The following is a 23,871-nucleotide window of genomic DNA, read 5'->3' on the forward strand; positions in this document are numbered from 1 at the left end:
ACACTGGCTCCATCTACTGTCCAGATGGAGGAAATACAACTGATTCCACAGTGGCACATGAACTCATCTGAGGTTTTCTCAGGCCGCACCAGGCTGCCTTGGACACCCATGAAGACAAACACAGTGAGTGGGAACGGGTTGATATACAAAACACATAAGACTTAGCAAAAGTACTGTAGTTCCTATGTAGAGCCTTGAAATGACAACAAACTTACATATTGCACTCTCACTGCACCTTATGATATTAAAAATGAGGTCACATAAAAATGATAAAATAAAATGAGACCAGTAGTTCTTTCACATAAAGCCCTGATGCTTTGGCAAATCATAGCTGAATCAGGGTTTGATTTGATTGATAACAATTGTTTACAAAACTTGGAATCTGAAACTGAGCTTAATTTGGGTTAAGGTCCTATTTTGTTCAACTGTATCTAATGAAGAATGATCTATTGCTGTTCCTAATAAAAGTGGCCTTGATACCCTGCCCTTCATCCCACTAAGGGAGGTCTGAGGGAATGATTTTAAATAAACTGTTTGGAAATCATACCATTATGTTTAATTATATTAAGGGATGCATGCAAGTGTTTATTTGTATTGGCTATTGTCAAAAAGCATTTGTATAGTATATTTGGACTCATGACAGGACACTGTGTGTACACACATAAAATGCATGAAATGTAACAAACTGGTTTGCTGAAATAATGTTCAGACTATTTCCAGTAAGAATTATCATATGTTCTACAAGCCCTCGAAAGAGACCAGAGGAAACCACATAAGGGTTTTGGGTATTTGGGAGACTCTTCTATAGTCAATACATACGGTATATAAACATGTACTGTACATTAAACAAAACATTCCAAATGAGAAAACTCTTGATTATACTGGCGGCTGTTATGAAAAAATAACACCATAAATCAATACAATAACACCAGAAATCAAAGCAATTGAGAGAAACATAAAAAAAACAAGTTACATCACCTGTTTGACCTCTGCAGCAGGTAACCTCCCTTTGATGTAATAAGAGCAGACACATTACATCATGTAGAACATGTTTGCCAACACCTTTAATTGCAGGGACCCCTTGGGGATCTCCAAGGGACTGGTACAACTCATTCCCAATTACAGGTGTGAACGTGTGAAAGCAAATTAACTGCAACCCAGGGTAAGCTTTCATGAACAGAGGGTCAATTTTCATCTGCTTGTTTTAATGGACTGATAAGTGACCTTAGCTTTCTGCTCTTTTGTGATGACCATCACAATCTGTCTTGTTCCTTCCTTTGTGTATATCAATCAAGACCTTCAGCCTGCAAGGCTCACCTTGTAATACACATGACAGACCGTTTCTTTGGTACTTGGGTCATGCTTTTCACAACATATTTATAATATTGGCACATTGTAGGTACAATAGGTACCAGCCTCACATGGGCACCAGAATAATGTAGGTACCTCACCTTGTGAGCGGGCGCCGTATAAACGTGAGGGCAACTGTGCATAAATAGTAATACGGTCTTCACGAGGGCCACTAAGATAACATTGGTACTATCCTGATAACAGCACCAGTAATATGTTGGTGATCTCACCCAATTGGACAGGCATCAACCATTCGACACGGTGCGGTGTCTACCACAGTGGTCAAAGTAAAGATCAGTCATAAATCAGTCTCAAAAATCGATCAAATCTACAATTAACAAGTCACCTTATTAATAGCGAGTAAAAGTTGAAGGTCTTATGAGTTCTGAATAGAAGAGGTTGGCATCCCTGATGCGGTGTGTGACGTCATTAATTCAGCCACTGCCAGACTATACACAACACAAAATCCGGATGCCTTCATAGCAATTTCTGGACACTATAACCATACTTTTCTTTCTACCACACTTCCAACTTTTCAGCAGTTTGTCAACTGTTCCACCTTATACAATAGAACGTTGGTTTTACTTTATGGAAATAGAAGGAATACATACAGATCCATGGACCTCCCTTCATTGGCAGATCAGATCACAATTAAGTACTTGAGTTCTGACCTACTCACCCATTGTTCCGGAGGAGTCTGTGTCCAAAAGGATTTTGAGATGGTGGTCACAGGAAGCGAATGAGACTCTGCAGGTGTGTTTTGAGGCCACAGACTGGGGTGTACACTCTAAGACCCACGGAGATAACATCAACACCATGACGGCATAACAGAGTACATTAACTTCTGTGTTGATGACACCATACCCGCCAAGACAATTCAATGCTTCCCCAATAAAAAGTCCTGTCCAGTGACCCAAAGGAGCAGCTCAAGAACAGGAAGAAGAGAGCCTTTAGAGAGTGGACTTCCACACAACACCTACGTCAGGAAACACTAAGCCCCCCTTCACCTCCCCCACCTGCCTGTCTGTTTCCAGCAGTCAGGGCAACTGGAGAAATTGCCAGAACAGAGCTACAGGTCTGGGTGGTATCAGCCCCAGGGTCCTGAAGGCCTGTGCGGACCACCTATGTGGGATTGTACAGCACCTCTTCAACCTTAGCCTGAGCCAGGAGAAGGTTCCAGTGCTGTAGAAAGTAACCTGCATTATTTTCCGGGACCAAAGAGGTCCTCTCCATCTGCCCTCAATGACAAGCTAGATCTGCAATTTCCCTTTGGGGATTAATAAAGTAATCCATCCATCCTTCTACCTATCCATCCGTCCATCCATCCATCCATCTAAAATTGGGTGACACAGTGTTTAAAGGGACTTTAAAGGGAAAGTGATGTGTTGTTAATGGTGCAATGATTACCAAAGTATAGCAGGATTTTTTGCCAGCAGGGTTTTTCACATTTCAGAGGAGAGCTGCATGTCCTGTAAACAGTCTGTAGGGTAAAAACAAGGAACAAATAAAAAAGCAGATATCTAATTTGAATCACACTCTGAATTCACACCACTGAAAGTCAGCAATGCCTAAACCTGTCAAATTCGGTCCTTTTTCATTTTAACGGCAAAACTAGCCATCTAACATTGTTCATGAGACCTGACAGTTAAAGTAGTGGAAAATAAACTATAGAGATAAGTATTGTGATATTTTGTTAGGCAGAAATTGTGATAATATTACACTATGGTGACCCTGGCAATAGCCACACACCATAACAGGCCAGGATATTTCTCCTATATGCAAGTCTAATCCAAATAACCAATTTCTCTCATGTTTTTCATTAAATAATGTTACATACCAAAGTAAGCAGGAGACTAGATCTGAGTTAAATGGTAACCACAGTGCTGAAGTAACCTTAGCTAATTAGGATGTGCTGTGCACAGTGTGTGGCCTCTCTGCTTCCATATCTGTCTTCTGTATCTTTGCACCTACCTCTGCACTATCACTTTGCTCTTTGCACTTTCCAAACACACACACACACACACAAGCACAAGATCACTATCTTGCAATACCCATCCTCACAAGCACAAGAACATTATATATTTGTTTGCACTCTCCACACCAGCAGCACAAGATCACTTTTCACTTTCCTCCTAGCACCGACACTGTCAAAATCATTGCACTCTGTACAATAGGGTCAGACCCGTTCCTGCATCTGGAAACACTCTGTGTGAATATGTTCTCCCTATGTGTATGTATATGTGATTTATGTGTATATGTATGTATGTCGGTGAGGTGTATAAGTGTATATGTGTATTTGTGTATGTGTATAAGCTACTGGATGACCTACATTTCCCTCGGGATTAATAAAATATCCATCTATCTATCTATCTATCTATCTATCTACCCCCATCCTCAAGACTAAGCGCGTATATACTTTTTAGTTTCATAATCATGTATTTGCTGCATACTTTATGTGGCCACTATGTCACCAAGAATGAATGAATTGCAAGTTGTCTGTTTAGAAAGCATTTAAATTAGCCTTATGTGAGCAATCTGCATCAGTGACTGTTTGCCTTAAGTGGATTTTTTGTCAGTCAGTCAGATATAAAAAAAAATTCGATGAAACATTGAGAGATATTAAGAAATGGGCCCAGTGGTAGAAAAGTATCTCTATAATCTTGGTCACTTTCTTCATAGGCCTTAGATAACCTCTCTGGCCCTTCCTCACTGCTCACACTAAACATTAAGCAAGAGAGAGACCAGAGAGCCAATGTCTAGCGGGACCAGAGTTTTTCTGACACCCGTAGTAATGATCATGGAGGAGAAGCCAAAGGAGATGTCATCTCACTCATTAATACACACAAACAAATGTGCTCATCTGTGTCTGTATCAACAGATGATGCAATTTTCAGTCAAAAGGCATTTAGAGGTGTGAAAAGCTTAACACAGACCAATATCATAATGAAGACCACTGAGATGTTATCAGCACACCAACAAGAGAACCACATCAAAACATGATACAATCATTAGGTCAATTAGCTCGCCTAAGATACTGTAATTTAAGCTAACCAATTATCTCATTTCCCCCAAAACCCATTGATTGTGTGTGTTTGTGATGTGTAACATATATCCTTTATCAGTCATTCAAGTTATTTACGTTTATTTACCGCTAGCGATTACACAGACACAAGTGTAATTCAATTGCTAGCTAGCTAGCTAGGTAAATTAGCTCGCGTAAGATACTGTCATTTTTAACTTACCTATTACCTAATTATCACACAAAAAACATCGATTACGTGTGTTTGTGATGTGTAACATATCCTTAATCAGTCATTCAAGTTATTAACGTTTATTTACCGCTGGCGATTACACCGACACAAGTGTGATTCAATCGCTATTAATGTTAACGTGACACAACATTAAAAGTCAGGCATCGACATGGTTCCTAAAGAATAAATCAAAGGTCCTTGTCCATGTCTGTTCAGGACATGTGACAAGTTTTATCCAACCAGAGACCGGAGTAAAGTTACGACGTCCGGTTTCAATACGGATCTTTTAGGAAATACGTTATCTCTGCCGACAGAGCTCCCATTGACTTCCATTTGGCCGGCGCCCCAACAGGGAGGAGGGGCTTATCTCAGTGATAATGAATGGCAATATATTATATTTGGTCACATTTAAGTGGTTGTTGACAGGGGCTTACAGTTAACGCGTTAACACAGTACATTTCTTATTTTAATTGTTTGGTATATAATGTTTTTTGACTTATTTTAATTATTTTTTTCATCTGAAAATTTTAGGAGGGGCGGCGCCCTTGCACCCCGTATTGACGCACCGCCACTGGTCTTAACATGCTATTCTGGCAATCTGGGAGCACTGTGGTTCAGTGCACCATGCACAGACCACCTAGGCAACTTGAGTGCCTTGTAAGAGCTTGGCTTTAGCACAGTCAGCTCAGGATTACTGGGCCCAGTTGTAAACATAATCAGAGATTTATGGCAGATCAAAAACATAAACACTAGCACATGGACTTGGAGAGTATATTCTAAAGATACTAAAATACAAAAAATCTAAGCAGTGTACTAAGCAGAGTATGCAGAAGCAAGCTCATGGATTGCTTCCCTGTCTTTACATAAGCTGTGAAGCCACCAGGACCTGATCCCAGACAACATGTCTTTGTAACATCAGGTCTAGTGATTCCACTATCCGGCCAGTGTGAGCTAAGGCTATCTTCAGGCGAACTGGGACTAATGGCCTGAGACCATTTGTGTTTCTACTATTGGGCCGATAGCCCTGCAGTATTTCCCTAAAACCCGCCCATTACATGCGGCCTGTCTGTAAACGTCATCCATCCGTCCATTACACAAGGGATTCGGAAGTTCAAGTTCAGATATTGTGCGATAAAGTCAAGATGCCAGGCACCAACGACCTACAGCAAAATAAGTTATGAAAATAAATATAATGGAAACCAAAGTGGCTGTTTCTGATCTACGCTTTGTAGAATGACTCGCAGAGACTCGTTAGACTCCTCTGTTCCTTAAAACTGTCATGTACTGGAAAATATTAGCAATCCATATCACAGGTAGCCTTAAGACATGATCTAATATAAGCCACCTGTAGGCAAAATTCACGTTAGAAAGCAAGCTAGTCTCTATTGTTCACATAAGTGAAATTAACATTAGCCTGTGTTTATTCAAGCCATGGTGTGCTTTAGAGTGCTAGTCGTTCATCGCAATAAATTAGCTCAAACAATTATGCAATAATTTGATGTTAATTAAACATCCATACATAGTGTGGTCATTTGAGCCAGCTGAGTTTTGTACTGAAAAAGGTCGAAATTAGATCCACAAGTCATTACACACAATGTTACAATCTCACAATTTCCATAGCATATACCCGTATCTGCTTTTATGCCACAGTGTGTTGGACATCATTAACAATTCAAGAGAAAATAGGTTAATCTTAACATGGCTGGGACAACAGTGATGTGTCCTGTGATTTGCTGATTTATTCATAATATAAAATTATTTTAAATCATCAACATCAGAATAATATAAAAATACTTTTTGGCCCACTTCTGTATGGCTGAAAATGACTGTGAGAGCACTCACACACACACCAATCAAAGGCCACCGACACGTCACGTCACAAAGAGCTAGATCTGGTCTCTACAAATACTCGTGTCAGTCCAATACATGCTCTGAACACATCAAGGACGTCTCTTCAACTCTATTCTGTGGGTAAAGCAGGATAAAGCCCCATTGCTATCATATCATATTTTTCTAATATTATTTTTTTAACATAACAGTGAAGCTCTGGGTTCAATGATTCTTCATAATGTCAACATCACAGGGGATTGCCTGCAGCCCATCAACTCTACTTGCTTAAATATATACTCTTCTATGGCAGCTTATGTGTCACTCTATGTGTTTGCTGCAGCTGTGGTGATATTCACTGTGTGTGGGAATCTTCTGGTAATAATCGCTGTGTATCATTTCAAGCAACTTCATACTCCAACAAATATTCTTATTATCTCACTGGCTATTTCTGACTGTCTTGTGGGTGTATTTGTAATACCAGTACATTTCATGTTTTTGATTGAATCATGTTCACTGTTCGGGCCAACCTTCTGTTCCTTGTACAAAATGATCAATTTCCAGTTAACCTTTGTCTCTATATATAATATTACTTTCATCGCTGTAGACCGATACTTTGCCTTAAGTAACCCTTTCCTCTACTCCAAGAAGGTTTCACTCTTACTAGTATTCATTATTACAACACATGTCTGGTTTGTGTCACTGTTTTACAACTGTGCACTTCTTTACTTTAATGGGAACTTCAGGAACAAATGTGCAGATAAATGTGTTCCCTCTGTTGATGAAGTGTGGTCTACCATTGATCTTGTGGTTGTTTTTATTTTACCATGTGCCACTATCATCATTCTGTACCTAAAAGTCTTCTTCATTGCAAGAAGGCATGCAGTCCTAATCAGAGCAGCATTCAAGGACAGAAAGCATTTGGATGTCCAGAACAATGGTGGCTCAATGAGATTAGAGAGGAAAGCTGCTAAAGTTATTGGAATTCTTGTATCAGTCTTTCTGATATGTTTAATACCCTATTATATTTCTACGTTGCTGTTTGATGTATTAGCCCAGTCATACGAACGTGTAGTGAATACAATGTTGACACTATTTTTCCTCAACTCCACTATGAACCCCATCATTTATGCTCTGTTCTATCCTTGGTTTCAAAAAAGTATGAAATTAATCATCACACTGAGAATATGCAGGACTGACTCCTCATTGATAAATGTGCTCTCAAATGACTCTTGAGTTGTGTCTTGTGTGTGACATTTGCAGATTTATCTTTTGTTTCCATACCCTCTCCATTATTTATTTCATTGCTGTTGACTTGTTTATTTTTAAATGAGATTCAAATGTACCACACTTTGTACAATGTATTGAATATGGATATTGTCATTTATAAACTTGCTTTTATACAATATTTAAATGTCTGTGTCTTTCTCCTTTAAAATGTATAAAAATGATAATGATTGATACTGAGCTGAATCTGAAGAAATCACATAATCGTTACAAATACTAAAACACATAAAGTTTGGTCACTTAAACCTAAAAGTGAGGCATGTAGATGATGTATGTAGACATCTCAGAACACAGTACAATAGTAATTTAACCTTTCATTCATTCATTTCATTCAAATGAATTGACAAATAACATTCAATAGAATAGAGCAGTCAATAGTTTCCTCACTAGTGATACCAGTAATGGTGACATAAACATGCATGCGACATATGACCCATTAAATGGAGGGCCTGCAGTGAATATCAGGTAACTATCAGCACACTGGCTCCATCTACTGTCCAGATGGAGGAAATACAACTGACTCCACAGTGGCACATGAACTCATCTGAGGTTTTTCAGGCCACAACAGGCTGCCTTGGACACCCATGAAGACAAACACCGTGAGTGGGAACGGGTTGATATACAAAACACATAAGACTTAGCAAAAGTACTGTAGTTCCTATGTAGAGCCTTGAAATGATAAAAGAAATGTGTTTTCAATGTTGGAAACAAAAACTAGAAAGGTCATTTTTTGTTTTGACTGCCTCACAGTTTTTTTTTCGGACAACAAACTTACATATTGCACTCTTACTGCACCTTATGACAATAAAAATGAGGTCACATGAAAATTATGAAATAAAATGAGACCAGTAGTTCTTTCACATAAAAGCCCTGATGCTTTGGCAAATCATAGCTGAATCAGGGTTTGATTTGACTGATAACAATTGTTTCCTAAACTTGGAATCTGAAACTGAGCTTAATTTGGTTTGAGGTCCTATTTTGTTCAACTGTATCTAATGAAGAATGATCTATTGCTGTTCCTAATAAAAGTGGCCTTGATACCCTGCCCTTCATCCTACTAAGGGAGGTCTGAGGGAATGATTTTAAATAAACTGTTTGGAAATCATACCATTATGTTTAATTATATTAAGGGATGCATGCAAGTGTTTATTTGTATTGGCTATTGTCAAAAAGCATTTGTATAATATATTTGGACTCATGACAGGACACTGTGTGTACACACATAAAATGCATGAAATGTAACAAACTGGTTTGCTGTAATAATGTTCAGACTATTTCCAATAAGAATTATCATATGTTCTACAAGCCCTCGAAAGAGACCAGAGGAAACCATATCACCTGTTTGACCTCTGCAGCAGGTAACCTCCCTTTGATGTAATAAGAGCAGACACATTACATCATGTAGAACATGTTTGCCAACACCTATAATTGCAGGGACCCCTTGGGGATCTCCAAGGGACTGGTACAACTCATTCCCAATTACAGGTGTGAACGTGTAAAAGCAAATTAACTGCAACCCAGGGTAAGTTTTCATGAACAGAGGGTCAATTTTCATCTGCTTGTTTTAATGGACTGATAAGTGACCTTAGCTTTCTGCTCTTTTGTGATGACCATCACAATCTGTCTTGTTCCTTCCTTTGTGTATATCAATCAAGAGCTTCAGCCTGCAAGGCTCACCTTGTAATACACATGACAGACCGTTTCTTTGGTACTTGGGTCATGCTTTTCACAACATATTTATAATATTGGCACATTGTAGGTACAATAGGTACCAGCCTCACATGGGCACCAGAATAATGTAGGTACCTCACCTTGTGAGTGGGCGTTGAATAAACGTGAGGGCAATTGTGCATAAATATTAATACTGTCTTCACGAGGGCCACTAAGATAACATTGGTACTATCCTGATAACAGCACCAATAATATGTTGGTGATCTCACCCAATTGGACAGGCATCAACCATTTAATACAGTGCGGTGTCTACCACAGTGGTCAAAGTAAAGATCAGTCATAAATCAGTCTCAAAAATCGATCAAATCTACAACCAAAGTCACCTTATTAATAGCGACTAAAGGTTGTAAGGGTAAGGGTTTTTCACATTTCAGAGGAGAGCAATGCCTAAACCTGTCAAATTTGGTCCTTTTTCATTTTAACGGCAAAACTAGCCATCTAACATTCTTCATGAGACCTGACAGTTAGAGTAGTGGAAAATAAACTATAGAGATAAGTATTGTGATCATTTGTTAGGCAGAAATTGTGATAATATTACACTATGGTGACCCTGGCAATCGCGACACACCACAACAGGCCAGGATATTTCTCCTATATGCAAGTCTAATCCAAACAACCAATTTCTCTCATGTTTTTCATTAAATAATGTTACATACCAAAGTAAGCAGGAGACTAGATCTGATTTAAATGGTAACCACAGTGCTGAAGTAACCTTAGCTAATTAGGATGTGCTGTGCACAGTGTGTGGCCTCTCTGCTTCCATACCTGTCTTCTGTATCTTTGCACCTACCTCTTATCACTTTGCTCTTTGCACTTTCCAAACACACACACACACACACACACACACACACACACACAAGCACAAGATCACTATCTTGCACTACCCATCCTCACAAGCACAAGAACATTATATATTTGTTTGCACTCTCCACACCAGCAGCACAAGATCACTTTTCACTTTCCTCCTAACACCGACACTGTCAAAATCATTGCACTCTGTACAATAGGGTCAGACCCGTTCCTGCATCTGGAAACTATGTGTATGTATATGTGATTTATGTATGTATGTCGGTGAGGTGTATATGTGTATTTGTGTATGTGTATAAGCTACTGGATAACCTAAATTTCCCTCGGGATTAATAAAGTATCCATCTATCTATCTATCTATCTATCTACCCCCATCCTCAAGACTAAGCGCGTATATACTTTTTAGTTTCATAATCATGTATTTGCTGCATACTTTATGTGGCCACTATATCACCAAGAATGAATGAATTGCAAGTTGTCTGTTTAGAAAGCATTTAAATTAGCCTTATGTGAGCAATCTGCATCAGTGACTGTTTGCCTTAAGTGGATTTTTTGTCAGTCGGTCAGATATAAAAAAAAAAATCGATGAAACATTGAGAGATATTAAGAAATGGGCCCAGTGGTAGAAAAGTATCTCTATAATCTTGGTCACTTTCTTCATAGGCCTTAGATAACCTCTCTGGCCCTTCCTCACTGCTCACACTAAACATTAAACAAGAGAGAGACCAGAGAGCCAATGTCTAGCGGGACCAGAGTTTTTCTGACACCCTTAGTAATGATCATGGAGGAGAAGCCAAAGGAGATTTGTCATCACACTCATTAATACACACAAACAAATGTGCTCATCTGTGTCTGTATCAACAGATGATGCAATTTTCAGTCAAAGGCATTTAGAGGTGTGAAAAGCTTAACACAGACCAATGTCATAATGAAGACCACTGAGATGTTATCAGCAAACCAACAAGAGAACCACATCAAAACATGATACAATCATTACATCTGATGTGTAATGATCTATATGTCTGCTCTCTCACACACACAAACACACACACACACCCGCACGCACACAAACATACCTGCACGCACACACACACAGGGCCATAATTTCATTGATTGGCCAATATGACTGGCTGAAATTAATTAAAATATCGAGTCACCGGTATGTCAATCAGCACTTGGGCAGGTTTATGACCCTTTCATCAAAAATTAGAGCAGGTATATAATACATCAAGGAATGTAGGTGTTAATGGCCTTCCCAGAGGACATATTATAAGACCACAGTGACTCTTAGTTTGCATCAAATCCTTTTTGGTTGACATCTAAAAAAACCTGACATGGATGGTTTCACTCCTAACAGTTTGTTCTTGAATGTCATCCTGTTTTATCTCCCTGAGTCTACAACTGGCAATGGTCTACTGTTAAAGAAAACATCCTTAGAAATGACAGATTTTCAATTTCAACATTCAACATTTACGAACAAAATTCCAAAGCATTTCATGACCTCACTTGAACCCTCCATCATATGTCTGACATAAACATGGCATTAACATGCTAAGACAGAAGTGCAAGCATAGAGTTACATTTGTGCTGCATTTTGTACAACTTGTTAAAATGACACCTGGGGCTCTGATGCACTGGCCCAAACGTATCCCACCATGATAACTTGAGTTCATCATAATGCCATTCATTGTCATGCTGGTTGCTGACTCAGTAAAGCCTTGCAGACCTATTTGGTCTAATCTTTAAACATAAACAGAGGCATGTAGCAGATCAAAAACATAACAGAAACGTATGGTCATGTGAAATATAGATGTATATTCTGAAGACGAGTGGCCAGTGACTAATGCTGGGGGCACAGTGAAACACAAAAAAGCCTTGAAGATTAGTGAGCAGAGTAGGCAGAAGCAGGCTCATGGAATGTTCCCCATCAGCTGAGTAGCCACCGAGACCTGACCCCAACCAGTAAACTGGTCCACCCAGAGCTTTGTATGTCAAATATGAAACAAATATGGCATAAAAAGGGTCTATGTGCTTGGCCTTCTGGATAGAGACAGATATATGGATATACACGGATGAGAAAGTAGACAGATGGTAACAGAAAGGCCTTAAGCTGTGTACAGCTTTTCCAACTTTGCTGAGGTGAATGATAATGCTTTGGGCCAGGGGCGTCGTTAGGCCTATTTTAGGGTGGCTGAAGTCTGAAACAATGGATATCCGCGGCCCCAAATGGGCCTAAAAAAAAAAAAAAATAATAATAATAATTAAACTATTGTTTCTGACACAGACAAGTTATTTATAACTCTAACATGCTACTTATGTGCGTGCGTTCTACATTTACATTTACATTTAGTCATTTAGCAGACGCTTTTGTCCAAAGCGACGTACAAGGGAGAGAATATTCAAGCTACGAGCAATAGAACCTGGTGTAACAATAAATAAATACTACTTTACATAAGAAATATAACAAAATGAAATAAGAAAAGAAAGAAAGAAGTGCAGAAATGTAACTGCTGTAATTGCAAGTTACGCACTAGTCGAAGTGCCAGTTAGGACGGGAAGTGCTCTCTGAAGAGTTGGGTCTTCAAAAGCTTCTTAAAGGTAGAGAGGGACGCCCCTGCTCTGGTAGTGCTGGGCAGCTCATTCCACGTTCTGGTCTGTATGTTTACTCCCCCTTCAAATTATAATCCAATAGCCTTTCATCATACTTTATGATATAAACCCCGGGCACTAGTACCGTCTCTCGTCCACGACAGCCAGTATTATAGACAAGGAGTTCAAAGTAAATGATGCACGGAGTGAAATTGTAAGTACAAGAAGTTACAGAATGTGGCTATCTGTAGTTGTTAACGAGTGTTACCTGCTTTAGGTTTACTTGATATAAGGCAAATGAAAGCGAATATTGTAGTGGGCTATGTTAAAACTAAGCTAGCTTGCTACTTTGTTAGAAACTGTCACCAGTTAGCAAGAGTGTGAACGAGCGAATTCGAAATACAAGAAATAACTATCGACATCTCTCTATTCTTTGCATTGATATATCTCTCTAGTATTTCAAAACAATAGTATCAGTCCCTATAGAATGTTGTTATTTATAATCAGTTAATGCTAGTGAAAACTAAATGTCATAGTGTCCCTCATAACGCTATTGTACCAGTATATATCATCCAATTCATTGACCAGATGGATATAAGAACATTCTTTAGGAGAGGTGGCAGCTCCGCCCAGTCAGATGAGAGAAAGAAGCAGGAGATTGACAGGGCTGAAGGAGCCGGTGTGATGGAGGTTAGTGGTCTACAGGTCTAGAAGGAAATGAGTCGAGTTTTTTTTATTTTCTTCTACTGTGGTAGAAATGTATAGGCATTTGTTGTCAGGCCTAGGCTACTCCAAGGGTTAGCCTAAACTAGATTATTACATGATATTTTTATGCCAAGTCATAAAATTGGCTTCTGGATTTCGATCAGTTAATGTTTCAATGTTTGAACTTATCTTAAAGGGTCATGCAGAAGGAGAGGCTGAGGCAGAGAGTCAGAGAGAGGAAGAGACAGACCAAGCAGCTGCAGCAACTAATGATTTAGGTGAAAAAGACACAGGGCCCAGACAGGTTAAGCTGAAGAGCTACCCACAGGACAGCTTTGGTGCTCAGAACAGGTCATTTCACCACAGCTGGTATATTTGTGTTGTAAAATTTCACTATGACCCTGTCATTCTGTCTCTTGTGTTATCATATACTGAATGCAAGCAAAACTAAAAAGCAAAATCACACTCTTTCTGATTAAACCAATCTATGAACTGTCTGAAACAATGGATATCCGCTGCCCCAAATGGGCCTAAAAAATAAAAAAAATTGCCGCGCGCAAACATGCCACTCCCCTTGGGGCTAAGCCCCCCCTTTCTTTGAATCCTAGAAACGCCCCTGCTTAGGGCTATGGATACCATTCAAATGCATGTCATGCCTGTGCTTTATTTTGTTTCAGTCAGTCAGATATAATATATCTGTGAAAAACAGGCCAGGTGTGGAGATGCATACACAGGATCTTGGTCACTTGATAACCTCTCTGCCCTTTCTCTCTACTCACACTAAGACAACATAGAGAACACATGTCCCATGGAAACAGTTACTGTTTATTCTGACACCCTTAATAATGATCATTTAGGAGAGGCCAAAGGAGATTCATACAACCAAAAGGATGTGCTTGACATGTTTATATCCACGGATGATGCAATTTTCAGTCAAAGGTTAAAGGTTTAGTTTTACGGTTCCTGTGATGCAGAATGTCAAAGCCCATTGCACTGATGCCACAACTGATGTCTTAACCAGTGGCGGCTGGTGACATTTTTTTTGGGGGGGGGGGGCGCAGTTGGGCGGCGCGGTTAAAATAGCACTCCACAATGAGAAGAAAAGAGGTTGAGTAGAATATTAAAAAAAACAAAGCTTTATTTCAAGAACACACAGTGCTCAACACTATCCAATAACACCCATTAACAAACTGTAACTTTGGGCATGAGAGGTTCAGAGCAGAATGGTTTCAGAGGTTTACAGAATAAAACAGGTGCCCACACCCTCACATGAAAGAGGTTTAGAGCACAAGAGATTCAGAAAGAGATATAACATTTTACATTGGGTGTTTGACAAGAGTAGGCCCCACTACTTGTAAAGAAATGTAGCCCTCCTCTCTTTCAAGTTGGCAAATCTCTCAATAACTCTCTGGTTAAAGTCAATCATGTCTTCCCTCAGCCAGCATACAGTCAAGAAGTTCATTCTGGACTGTTTTGTATGTTCCCTTAAACACAGTTGCGCTCTCGAGATGCTCTTTCAGTGCACTGTCAAGTGAGGCAACGACGTCCACCAAGCCATGGAATATCCCTGGGTTATCCAAGTTCTCGCTCTCATCATGACCACGCAGGGCCAACTCAAACGCACCACAAAACTTCACACAGTCTATTATTCTTGAGAGAATGTGTCTGTTTTTCCTTACTTCTTCATTGTGTTTTTCGAATGCCAATTCGGTACCCTTCGTCGAGCTGCTCTGCTATACTCAGTCTTCAAAAGAGGCTTAGCTTCAGGCTGTTAGTTAGATGGCTGCGGCAAGATTCGTGCTTCTTACATTTATCCTTGGTGCTTTAGATCCCTCATCCCCGTTGCAGTCCAGATTGTTTCAGTCCCAGGACTTTGGAACAACAGGCAGGGGAAACAAAAAAACGCATCACTCACTGAACAACCAGCTAACCAGCTCCGGTTAGCATACATACAGGCTTGAGGAGAAGCTACGGGTGTACGTCGTCCCGCGGTCGATGCTCTGCTGCTGAATTTTTAAATCCGGACGTTCAGGTCCCATGTCTTTCAGTCTCTTCTTATCGACATCTGATCGTCGATTGAAAGGTGTTTCACGAAGAGATACCACAGAGTTTTCAGTCGCCATACTCACAGAATCAAAGTCTCTGCTAGCTATGTTGCTCTCCTGGATACGTGAGATTTATATGGGATGTGAGGGAATGATAAAGGTCTCTGATTCGACGAATAGTCCAGTCGCATTGAAATAAGAAACTATGTCATTGGTTAGGGCGCAAAATTTTGCGCCCCAGGATCGAACTTTCATCCGCCAATGAGAAGCTGTCCTTGCTCAAATGTATGTGAAAAGTATGAGAGCTGTCGGCAGAGATAACGTGTTGACCAGAGAATCCGTATTGAAACCGGAAGTGGGTGATTTACTCCGTTTGATTGGCTAATAACAGGACCTTTACTTTTTCGTTGAGAAATGATGTTGATCGCCTGACATTCAAACGATCGGTTTTCTTTAAATTATTATTATTTTTGTGAAGTTATACGGCTTATGTGAATAAAGCTATCTACACGACTTTTTATATGTCTACATTGACTCGGTTAGTTGTTCATGTGGTACACGAATGTTGCAGAGTATTGTAGGTCTTAACTGAAGCTCTCGAACATTATTGTTAGGTTGCTGCTAACGCTTAGACCAACAATCCATTGGAACACATAGTAGCTAGCTAGTCTCGCTGCTAATAAGTATAACGTTAGCATGCTGATATGAATTGACCCATTATAGGCAGGTGGCTTAATGCTCAATTGACTTGTTAACCGAACTTTTAAGAAGTCATACAACTAAACACACAAGTGACTTGTTAACCGAACTTTTACGAAGCTATATGACCAAACACAAAGCTAGCACTGTTAATTCCGGTATAGCTAGCTAGGTCAATTAGCTCGCCTAAGATACTGTAATTTAAGCTAACCAATTACCTAATTTCCCCCAAAACCCATCGATTGTGTGTGTTTGTGATGTGTAACATATATCCTTTATCAGTCATTCAAGTTATTTACGTTTATTTACCGCTATAACTTCACAAAAATAATAATAATTTAAAGAAAACCGATCGTTTGAATGTCAGGCGATCAACATAATTTCTCAACGAAAAAGTAAAGGTCCTGTTATTAGCCAATCAAACGGACTAAATCACCAACTTCCGGTTTCAATACGGATTCTCTGGTCAACACGTTATCCCTGCCGACAGATACAATTAAAATGCATGTCATGCCTGTGCTTTATTTCGTTTCAGTCAGTCAGATATAATATATCTGTGAAAAACAGGCCAGGCGTGGAGATGCATACACAGGATCTTGGTCACTTGATAACCTCTCTGTCTGGCCATTTCTCTCTACTCACACTAAGACAACATAGGGAACACACGTCCCATGGGAAAAGTTACTGTTTTTTCTGACACCCTTAATAACGTTCATTTAGGAGAGACCAAAGGAGATTTGTCTTTTCCCTCACTAATACAAACACATGGATGTGCTTGACATGTTTATATCCACGAATGATGATGATGATTTTCAGTCAAAGCAATTAAAGGTGAGAAAAGCATGAAACTGATTAATCTGATGATGAACACCACCGAGATGTCAGTAACAAACTGATTATCATATAAAAAAAAATGCTTAATAATTTTTTTGATTTGTAATGATCGAGATGTATGCTACACACACACACACACACCCATTTTACATAACAGCTTTTATGAATTTTACATATTTTTATGTAGTTTAGTTTTATGGTTCCTGTGATGCAGAACATCAAAGCCCATTGTACTGATGCCACAACTGATGTACCGATGCAATTAACCTCAAACCTAATAATGACCTCAAGCAGATGGTGTTGTAGGTAGGGGATGCGTATTCCCGCTGGGATCCGTATTGAAACCGGAAGTGAGTACTTTACTCCGTTTGATTGGCTAATACCAGGACCTTTACTTATACGTTGAGAAATTGTGTCGATCACCTGACTTTTAAACGATAATTTTTTTTATTTCTGCAAAATGATACGGCTTAATACTCAACTGACTTGTTAACCGAACTTTTACGAAGTCATACGACTAAACACACAAGTGACTTCTTAACCAAACTTTTATGAAGCTATACGACCAAACACACAACTAGCGTGCTAATCAAACTTGTATTCTGTGTCAAATAAGCTATTAATAGTTACAAGCTAGCGTAAATAAACAAATTGCCGTCTTGGCTTGACTGTTTATTTCACATCGGGTTAAACAAGAAGCAGACCACTGAAGCATGTTGACGTTTCTTTATTTCAGGGCCATCCCAATGACTACATAAACAGCCTGCATTGCGGGCTGTGTGTGTGTGTGTGTGTGCATGCGTGCCTGTGACAGTGCTAGCTTTAGCTAACCAAACACCGTATAGCTAGGTAGTTAGCTAACGTAAGTGACACAACGTGAAAAATGGGGGAAAGAACAAAACATCGATCCACCCTCGCGGAAAAACAAATGAAATAGCATGGGGAGATATCAACCTCTATTTCACAGCATTTGCGAGAATGAACCGTGTTAAATGTCATTCATAAAGTTTAGGCGCGCAACCTTAGTGTTTTATTTTCCCTCAGGTAACGTCAGGCACTGCCCACAACCGTTTTACAGCGGGCTAACCAAACACCGTCTAGTTAATAGCTAGGTCAATTAGCTTGCGTAAAATACTGTCATTTAAGATAACCAATCACCTAATTTCCCCCAAAAAACATCGATTGTGTGTGTGTGTGTGTGTCTCTGAGAGTGCTAGCTTGAGCTTACCAAAACACCGTATAGCTAGCTTGAGCTAACCAAACACCGTATAGCTAGGTCAATTAGCTTGCGTAAGTTACTGTATTTTTAAGCTAACCAATTACCTAATTTTCACACAAAAAAACCTCGATTACGTGTTTTTGTGATGTGTAACATATATCCTTTATCAGTCATTCAAGTTATTTACGTTTACATTTATTTACCGCTAGCGATTACACCGACACAAGTGTAATTCAATTGCTATTATTATTGAACTTGAACTTCAACAACGTGACACAACATTAAAAGTAAAGCAATCAACATGGTTACTCAAGGATAAAAGAAAGGTCCTGGTCATTTTCTGTTCAGGTCAGATGACAAGTTTTAACCAACCAGAGACCGGAGTAAAGTACCCACTTCCGGTACTTTACTCATACGGATCCCAGCGGAAATACGTATCTCCTACCTACAGGTGTCACTACCCAATCGTAATCGCGCATGCATGACTTTGCGACAGATCCAGTTTCAATCATGGAAGAAAGCGATGTTTTACCAAAACATGACCATTAACTTAAAAACAAGAGAGATGGTGTCACAATGGACTAAAAAGATGAGGTGGAGGATCACAAAGTCTATCCCCAGTTACATTTTGAACGGTACGTATGTTGTACAGCACAACAGCAGTAAAATGAAGACTACTCAAATAGTCTGAGCCAATTAGCTTAAAAAGCAATTCGTAGATCATTCCATGCACTCTTTCATCCTGGGAAAACAGCCCAGAGAAACAATAATAAAGATCACACTTATTATGTTTGGACCCAAACCAGAACTGTTCAAGTGGTAGAAGTCACTGCACTATTCTGATCTCCGGCAATCATGGTAAAGGGAACATAATTAAATAATACATTAAATATACCCACATTATGCGTTAAGACAAGCCCCCTATGTTGACGTTGAGCCTTATGCTGTAAAACGTTTACAACATTATTAAATATTATGTTAAATAAACCCACATTATGCCTTATGCCATAAACCGTTTTTGTCTGAGCATGAGCGACTACGATCGGGTAGCGACTAGGATCGGGTAGTGACAGATGGGTCTGTAGGTAAGGTATCCGTAATTCCGCTGGGATCGGTATTAAAACGGAAATGATTACTTAATTCAGTTTCATGTATGCATTTGTAATTTTCTGCTGTATGTGGTGTACTGAATAGCACTGTTAAGAAGACTTTCTAATTATTTACATGTGTCAAAAAACATGTGTTTTTGCACTCAGAGCACATCACTGCTAAACTCTAGGTCTAAGTAGCTTGTTAGCTATCCAGTTGCTCGCCAACTGACTAGTTTGTTACTTGCTGTTACCACAGGCTTTTCTTCTAGAATCAAATGTGCTGACATTCGCATATTTTACACAACGGGTGTGATCACTTGTCGGAATTACATTCTCATTCACACTCACTTCCGGTTTTAATACCGATCCCAGCAGAAATACGGATCCCTTACCTACAGGGAGTTTTTCCTTGCCCCTGTTGCCATTGTGCTTGCACTAAGGGGGTCCAGGCTCTGGGATCTTTAAAGCGCCTTGAGACAATTTATTGTTCTGGCACTTTATAAATAAAATTGAATTGAATTTTATTAATTTGACATATTTTTATGTAGTTTAGTTTTATGATTCCTGTGATGTAGAACGTCAAAGCCCATTGTACTGATGCCACAACTGATGTCTTAACATGGCATTCTAGCAATCTGGGAGGACTGTGGTTCAGTGCACCATGCACAGACCACCTAGGCAACTTGAGTGCCTTGTAAGAGCTTGGCCAAGCACAGTCAGCTCAGGCCTACTGGGCCCAGTTGTAAACATAATCAGAGGTTGATAGCAGATCAAAAACATAAACACAAGCACATGACTTGGAGGGTATATTCTGAAGACACTGAAATAAAAAAAATCTAAGCAGTGCACAAAGAAGAGTATGCAGAAGCAAGCTCATTGATTGCTCCCCGTCTTTGCATAAGCTGTGTAGCCAACAGGACCTGATCCCAGACAACATGTCTTTGTAACATCTGAGCCCCGTTCGTCGTAAGGGCTGAAGCTAAGTTAATCAATTGTCCTTTTAGCCCGTTAACATTAGCGAGCTGATTGAGAACAGGAAATATCGGGTCGTCAATGGCTGATCCGCATCCAAATCATGTGGTTAATTTCAACCAGGCTAAACTTATCAGGGCTATTGCGCGTGCACGTCCTACTTCAAAAGGCAGGAAAGGTCGATCACCAAAACAATGATTTTCTAACAGTATAATGGTTCTAAACTCAAAGAAAAGGGCTCTTTTTTTTCTCCGCTGGCGAGCAGGAGATGAACATGAACGCTTATGAAGAATACAAGACCATAATCATGGCAAAATTCAACACCGCCACCGCTGTGAGAGCAAGACAAGAAGCGGTGTGTTGGGATGTTTATAGGGTGATATCTATGTATGAATACGTGACGGCAGGTGTGGACTGGTACAGAAGATACCGCTACCCGTTAGTAACTGCAAGGTTGCTAGTTTGATTCCCCTCACCTCCTACCTCGGTGTAGTTTTACATTTCCTTGTAAGTCGCTTTGAATAAAAGCGTCTGTTAAATGACAAATGCAATAAATTGAAGCAGTGAAAATAAATTGTGTGTATTTCTCTCTATTCTTATCATGAGTCCACCTTACTCATTTTCTACAATAATGATATGCTATGGTGTACTAATAACACTGTCATATAATTATAAGTGCTTTGTTCTCCGCATCGCCGACACTACAAAAATGTACCACTCGCAAAAAAGCGCAAGACAGTCAATGTTCGACTGATGTTTGCAATAAATGACTCGAGAAGGTCTTTATTATTCCTTGTCGGCTGAATTGGTAGCGCTCATACAAGAACTCATCATGATGGAATAATGGATCTTGGCGATCGCAAATAACTCTCTCCCTACGCTAATCTAACTATCTAATATGGCTCCTTGGTCAATGGGATCCCTCCTTTTTCCGGGGGTGTGGCAAGCTTATCCAGCTACACTTAAGTTAGCCTGCGCTGGAGCAGGTTAGTGCTAATTGATATGTAACTATGGTGATTTATCGAAAGTTGCTTCCACGAACCAAAAAGAGGGGCGTTTTTTATCTTAGCCTGAAAATTAGCTCGCTAAACCGCTTAGCGAGCTACGACGAATAGGAACCAGGTCTAGTGATTCCACTATCTGGCCAGCTAGGGCTATCTTCAGGCGAACTGGGACTAATGGCCTGAGACCATTTGCGTTTCTACTATTGGGCCGATAGCCTTGCAGTATTTCCCTAAAACCCGCCCATTACATGCGGCCTGTCTGTAAACGTCATCCATCCATCCATTACACAAGGGATTCGGAAGTTCAAGTTCAGATATTGTGCGATAAAGTCAAGATGCCAGGCACCAACGACCTACAGCAAAATAAGTTATGAAAATAAATATAATGGAAACCAAAGTGGCTGTTTCTGATCTACGCTTTGTGGAATGACTCGCAGAGACTCGTTAGACTATCTATTCCTTAAAACTGTCATGTACTGGAAAAGTTTAGCAATCCGTATCACAGGTAGCCTGAAGACATGATCTAATATAAGCCACCTGTAGGCATAATTCACGTTAGAAAGCAAGCTAGTCTCTATTGTTCACATTGTGTTTATTCAAGCCATGGTGTGCTTTAGAGTGCTAGTCGTTCATCGCAATAAATTAGCTCAAACAATTATGCAATAATTTGATGTTAATTAAACATCCATACATAATGTGGTCATTTGAGCCAGCTGAGTTTTGTACTGAAAAAGGTAGAAATTAGATCCATAAGTCATTACACACAATGTTACAATCTCACAATTTCAATAGCATATACCCGTATCTGCTTTTATGCCACAGTGTGTTGGACATCATAAACAATTCAAGAGAAAATAGGTTAATCTTAACATGGCTGGGACAACAGTGATGTGTCCTGTGATTTGCTGATTTATTCATAATATAAAATTATTTTAAATCATCAACATCAGAATAATATAAAAATACTTTTTGGCCCACTTCTGTATGGCTGAAAATGACTGTGACAGCACTCACACAAACACCAATCAAAGGCCACCGACACGTCACGTGAGCCAAAGAGCTAGATCTGGTCTCTACAAATACTCGTGCCAGTCCAATACATGCTCTGAACACATCAAGGACGTCTCTTCAACTCTATTCTGTGGGTAAAGCAGAATAAAGCCCCATTGCTATCATATCATATTTTTCTAATATTATTTTTCAACATAACAGTAAAGCTCTGGGTTCAATGATTCTTCATGACGTCAACATCACAGGGGATTGCCTGCAGCCCATCAACTCTACTTGCTTAAAGATATACTCTTCTATGGCAGCTTATGTGTCACTCTATGTGTTTGCTGCAGCTGTGGTGATATTCACTGTGTGTGGGAACCTTCTGGTAATAATCTCTGTGTATCATTTCAAGCAACTTCATACTCCAACAAATATTCTTATTATCTCTCTGGCTATTTCTGACTGTCTTGTAGGTTTATTTGTAATGCCAGTACATTCAATGATTTTGATTGAATCATGTTCATTGTTCGGGTCAACCTTCTGTTCCTTGTACAATATGATCAATTTCCAGTTAACCTTTGTCTCTGTATATAATATTTCTTTCATCGCTGTAGACCGTTACTTTGCCTTAAGTAACCCTTTCCTCTATTCCAAGAAGGTTTCACTCTTACTAGCATTTATTATCACAACACATGTCTGGATTGTGTCACTGTTTTACAACTGTGCACTTCTTTACTTTAATGGGAACTTCAGGAACAAATGTGCAGATAAATGTGTTCCCTCTGTTGATGAAGTGTGGTCTACCATTGATCTTGTGGTTGTTTTTATTTTACCATGTGCAACTATCATCGTTCTGTACCTAAAAGTCTTCTTTATTGCAAGAAGGCATGCAGTCCTAATCAGAGCAGCATTCAAGGACAGAAAGCATTTGGATGTCCAGAACAATGGTGGCTCAATGAGATTGGAGAGGAAAGCCGCCAAAGTTATTGGAATTCTTGTATCAGTCTTTCTGATATGTTTAATACCCTATTATATTTGTATGTTGCTGTTTGATGTATTAGCCCAGTCATACGACCGTGTAGTGAATACCATGTTGACACTATTTTTCCTCAACTCCACTATGAACCCAATCATTTATGCTCTGTTCTATCCTTGGTTTCAGAAAAGCATGAAATTAATTCTCACACTGAGAATATGCAGGACTGACTCCTCATTGATAAATGTGCTCTCAAATGACTCTTGAGTTTTGTCTTGTGTTATACACTTGCAGATTTATCTTGTTTCCATACAATATTTCTTTCATTGCCGTTACTTTGCTTTAACTAAACCTTTCCGCTACTCTAAGGTTTCAGTCTGACTAGCATGCGTCATAATGTCTAGATTGTGTCTCTTTGATATGTCCATGTAAACAGCCCACACAAGCAGATTAAATTCTTTGTAAATTATTACAGAAAAGTTTTAAATATC

At 39.5% G+C, this 23,871-nt stretch overlaps 2 protein-coding genes across 2 annotated transcripts; both read left to right on the plus strand.

Moving 5' to 3' along the window:
- Positions 1-6,448: 6,448 nt before the first annotated feature.
- Positions 6,449-7,664, plus strand: LOC116223785 (trace amine-associated receptor 13c-like). The gene has a single exon (XM_031581722.1). The coding sequence runs from the start codon at positions 6,657-6,659 to the stop codon at positions 7,662-7,664; it is 1,008 nt and encodes a 335-aa protein (XP_031437582.1). The 5' UTR covers positions 6,449-6,656.
- A 14,975-nt stretch (positions 7,665-22,639) lies between these two features.
- LOC105908970 (trace amine-associated receptor 13c-like) lies at positions 22,640-23,647 on the plus strand. Its single transcript, XM_012837544.2, has one exon. It carries the CDS (start codon positions 22,640-22,642, stop codon positions 23,645-23,647), a length of 1,008 nt encoding a protein of 335 aa, XP_012692998.2.
- Positions 23,648-23,871: the final 224 nt, after the last annotated feature.

The sequence above is a fragment of the Clupea harengus genome, chromosome 15, assembly GCF_900700415.2.
Source record: "Clupea harengus chromosome 15, Ch_v2.0.2, whole genome shotgun sequence".
NCBI classification, from domain to species: domain Eukaryota; kingdom Metazoa; phylum Chordata; class Actinopteri; order Clupeiformes; family Clupeidae; genus Clupea; species Clupea harengus.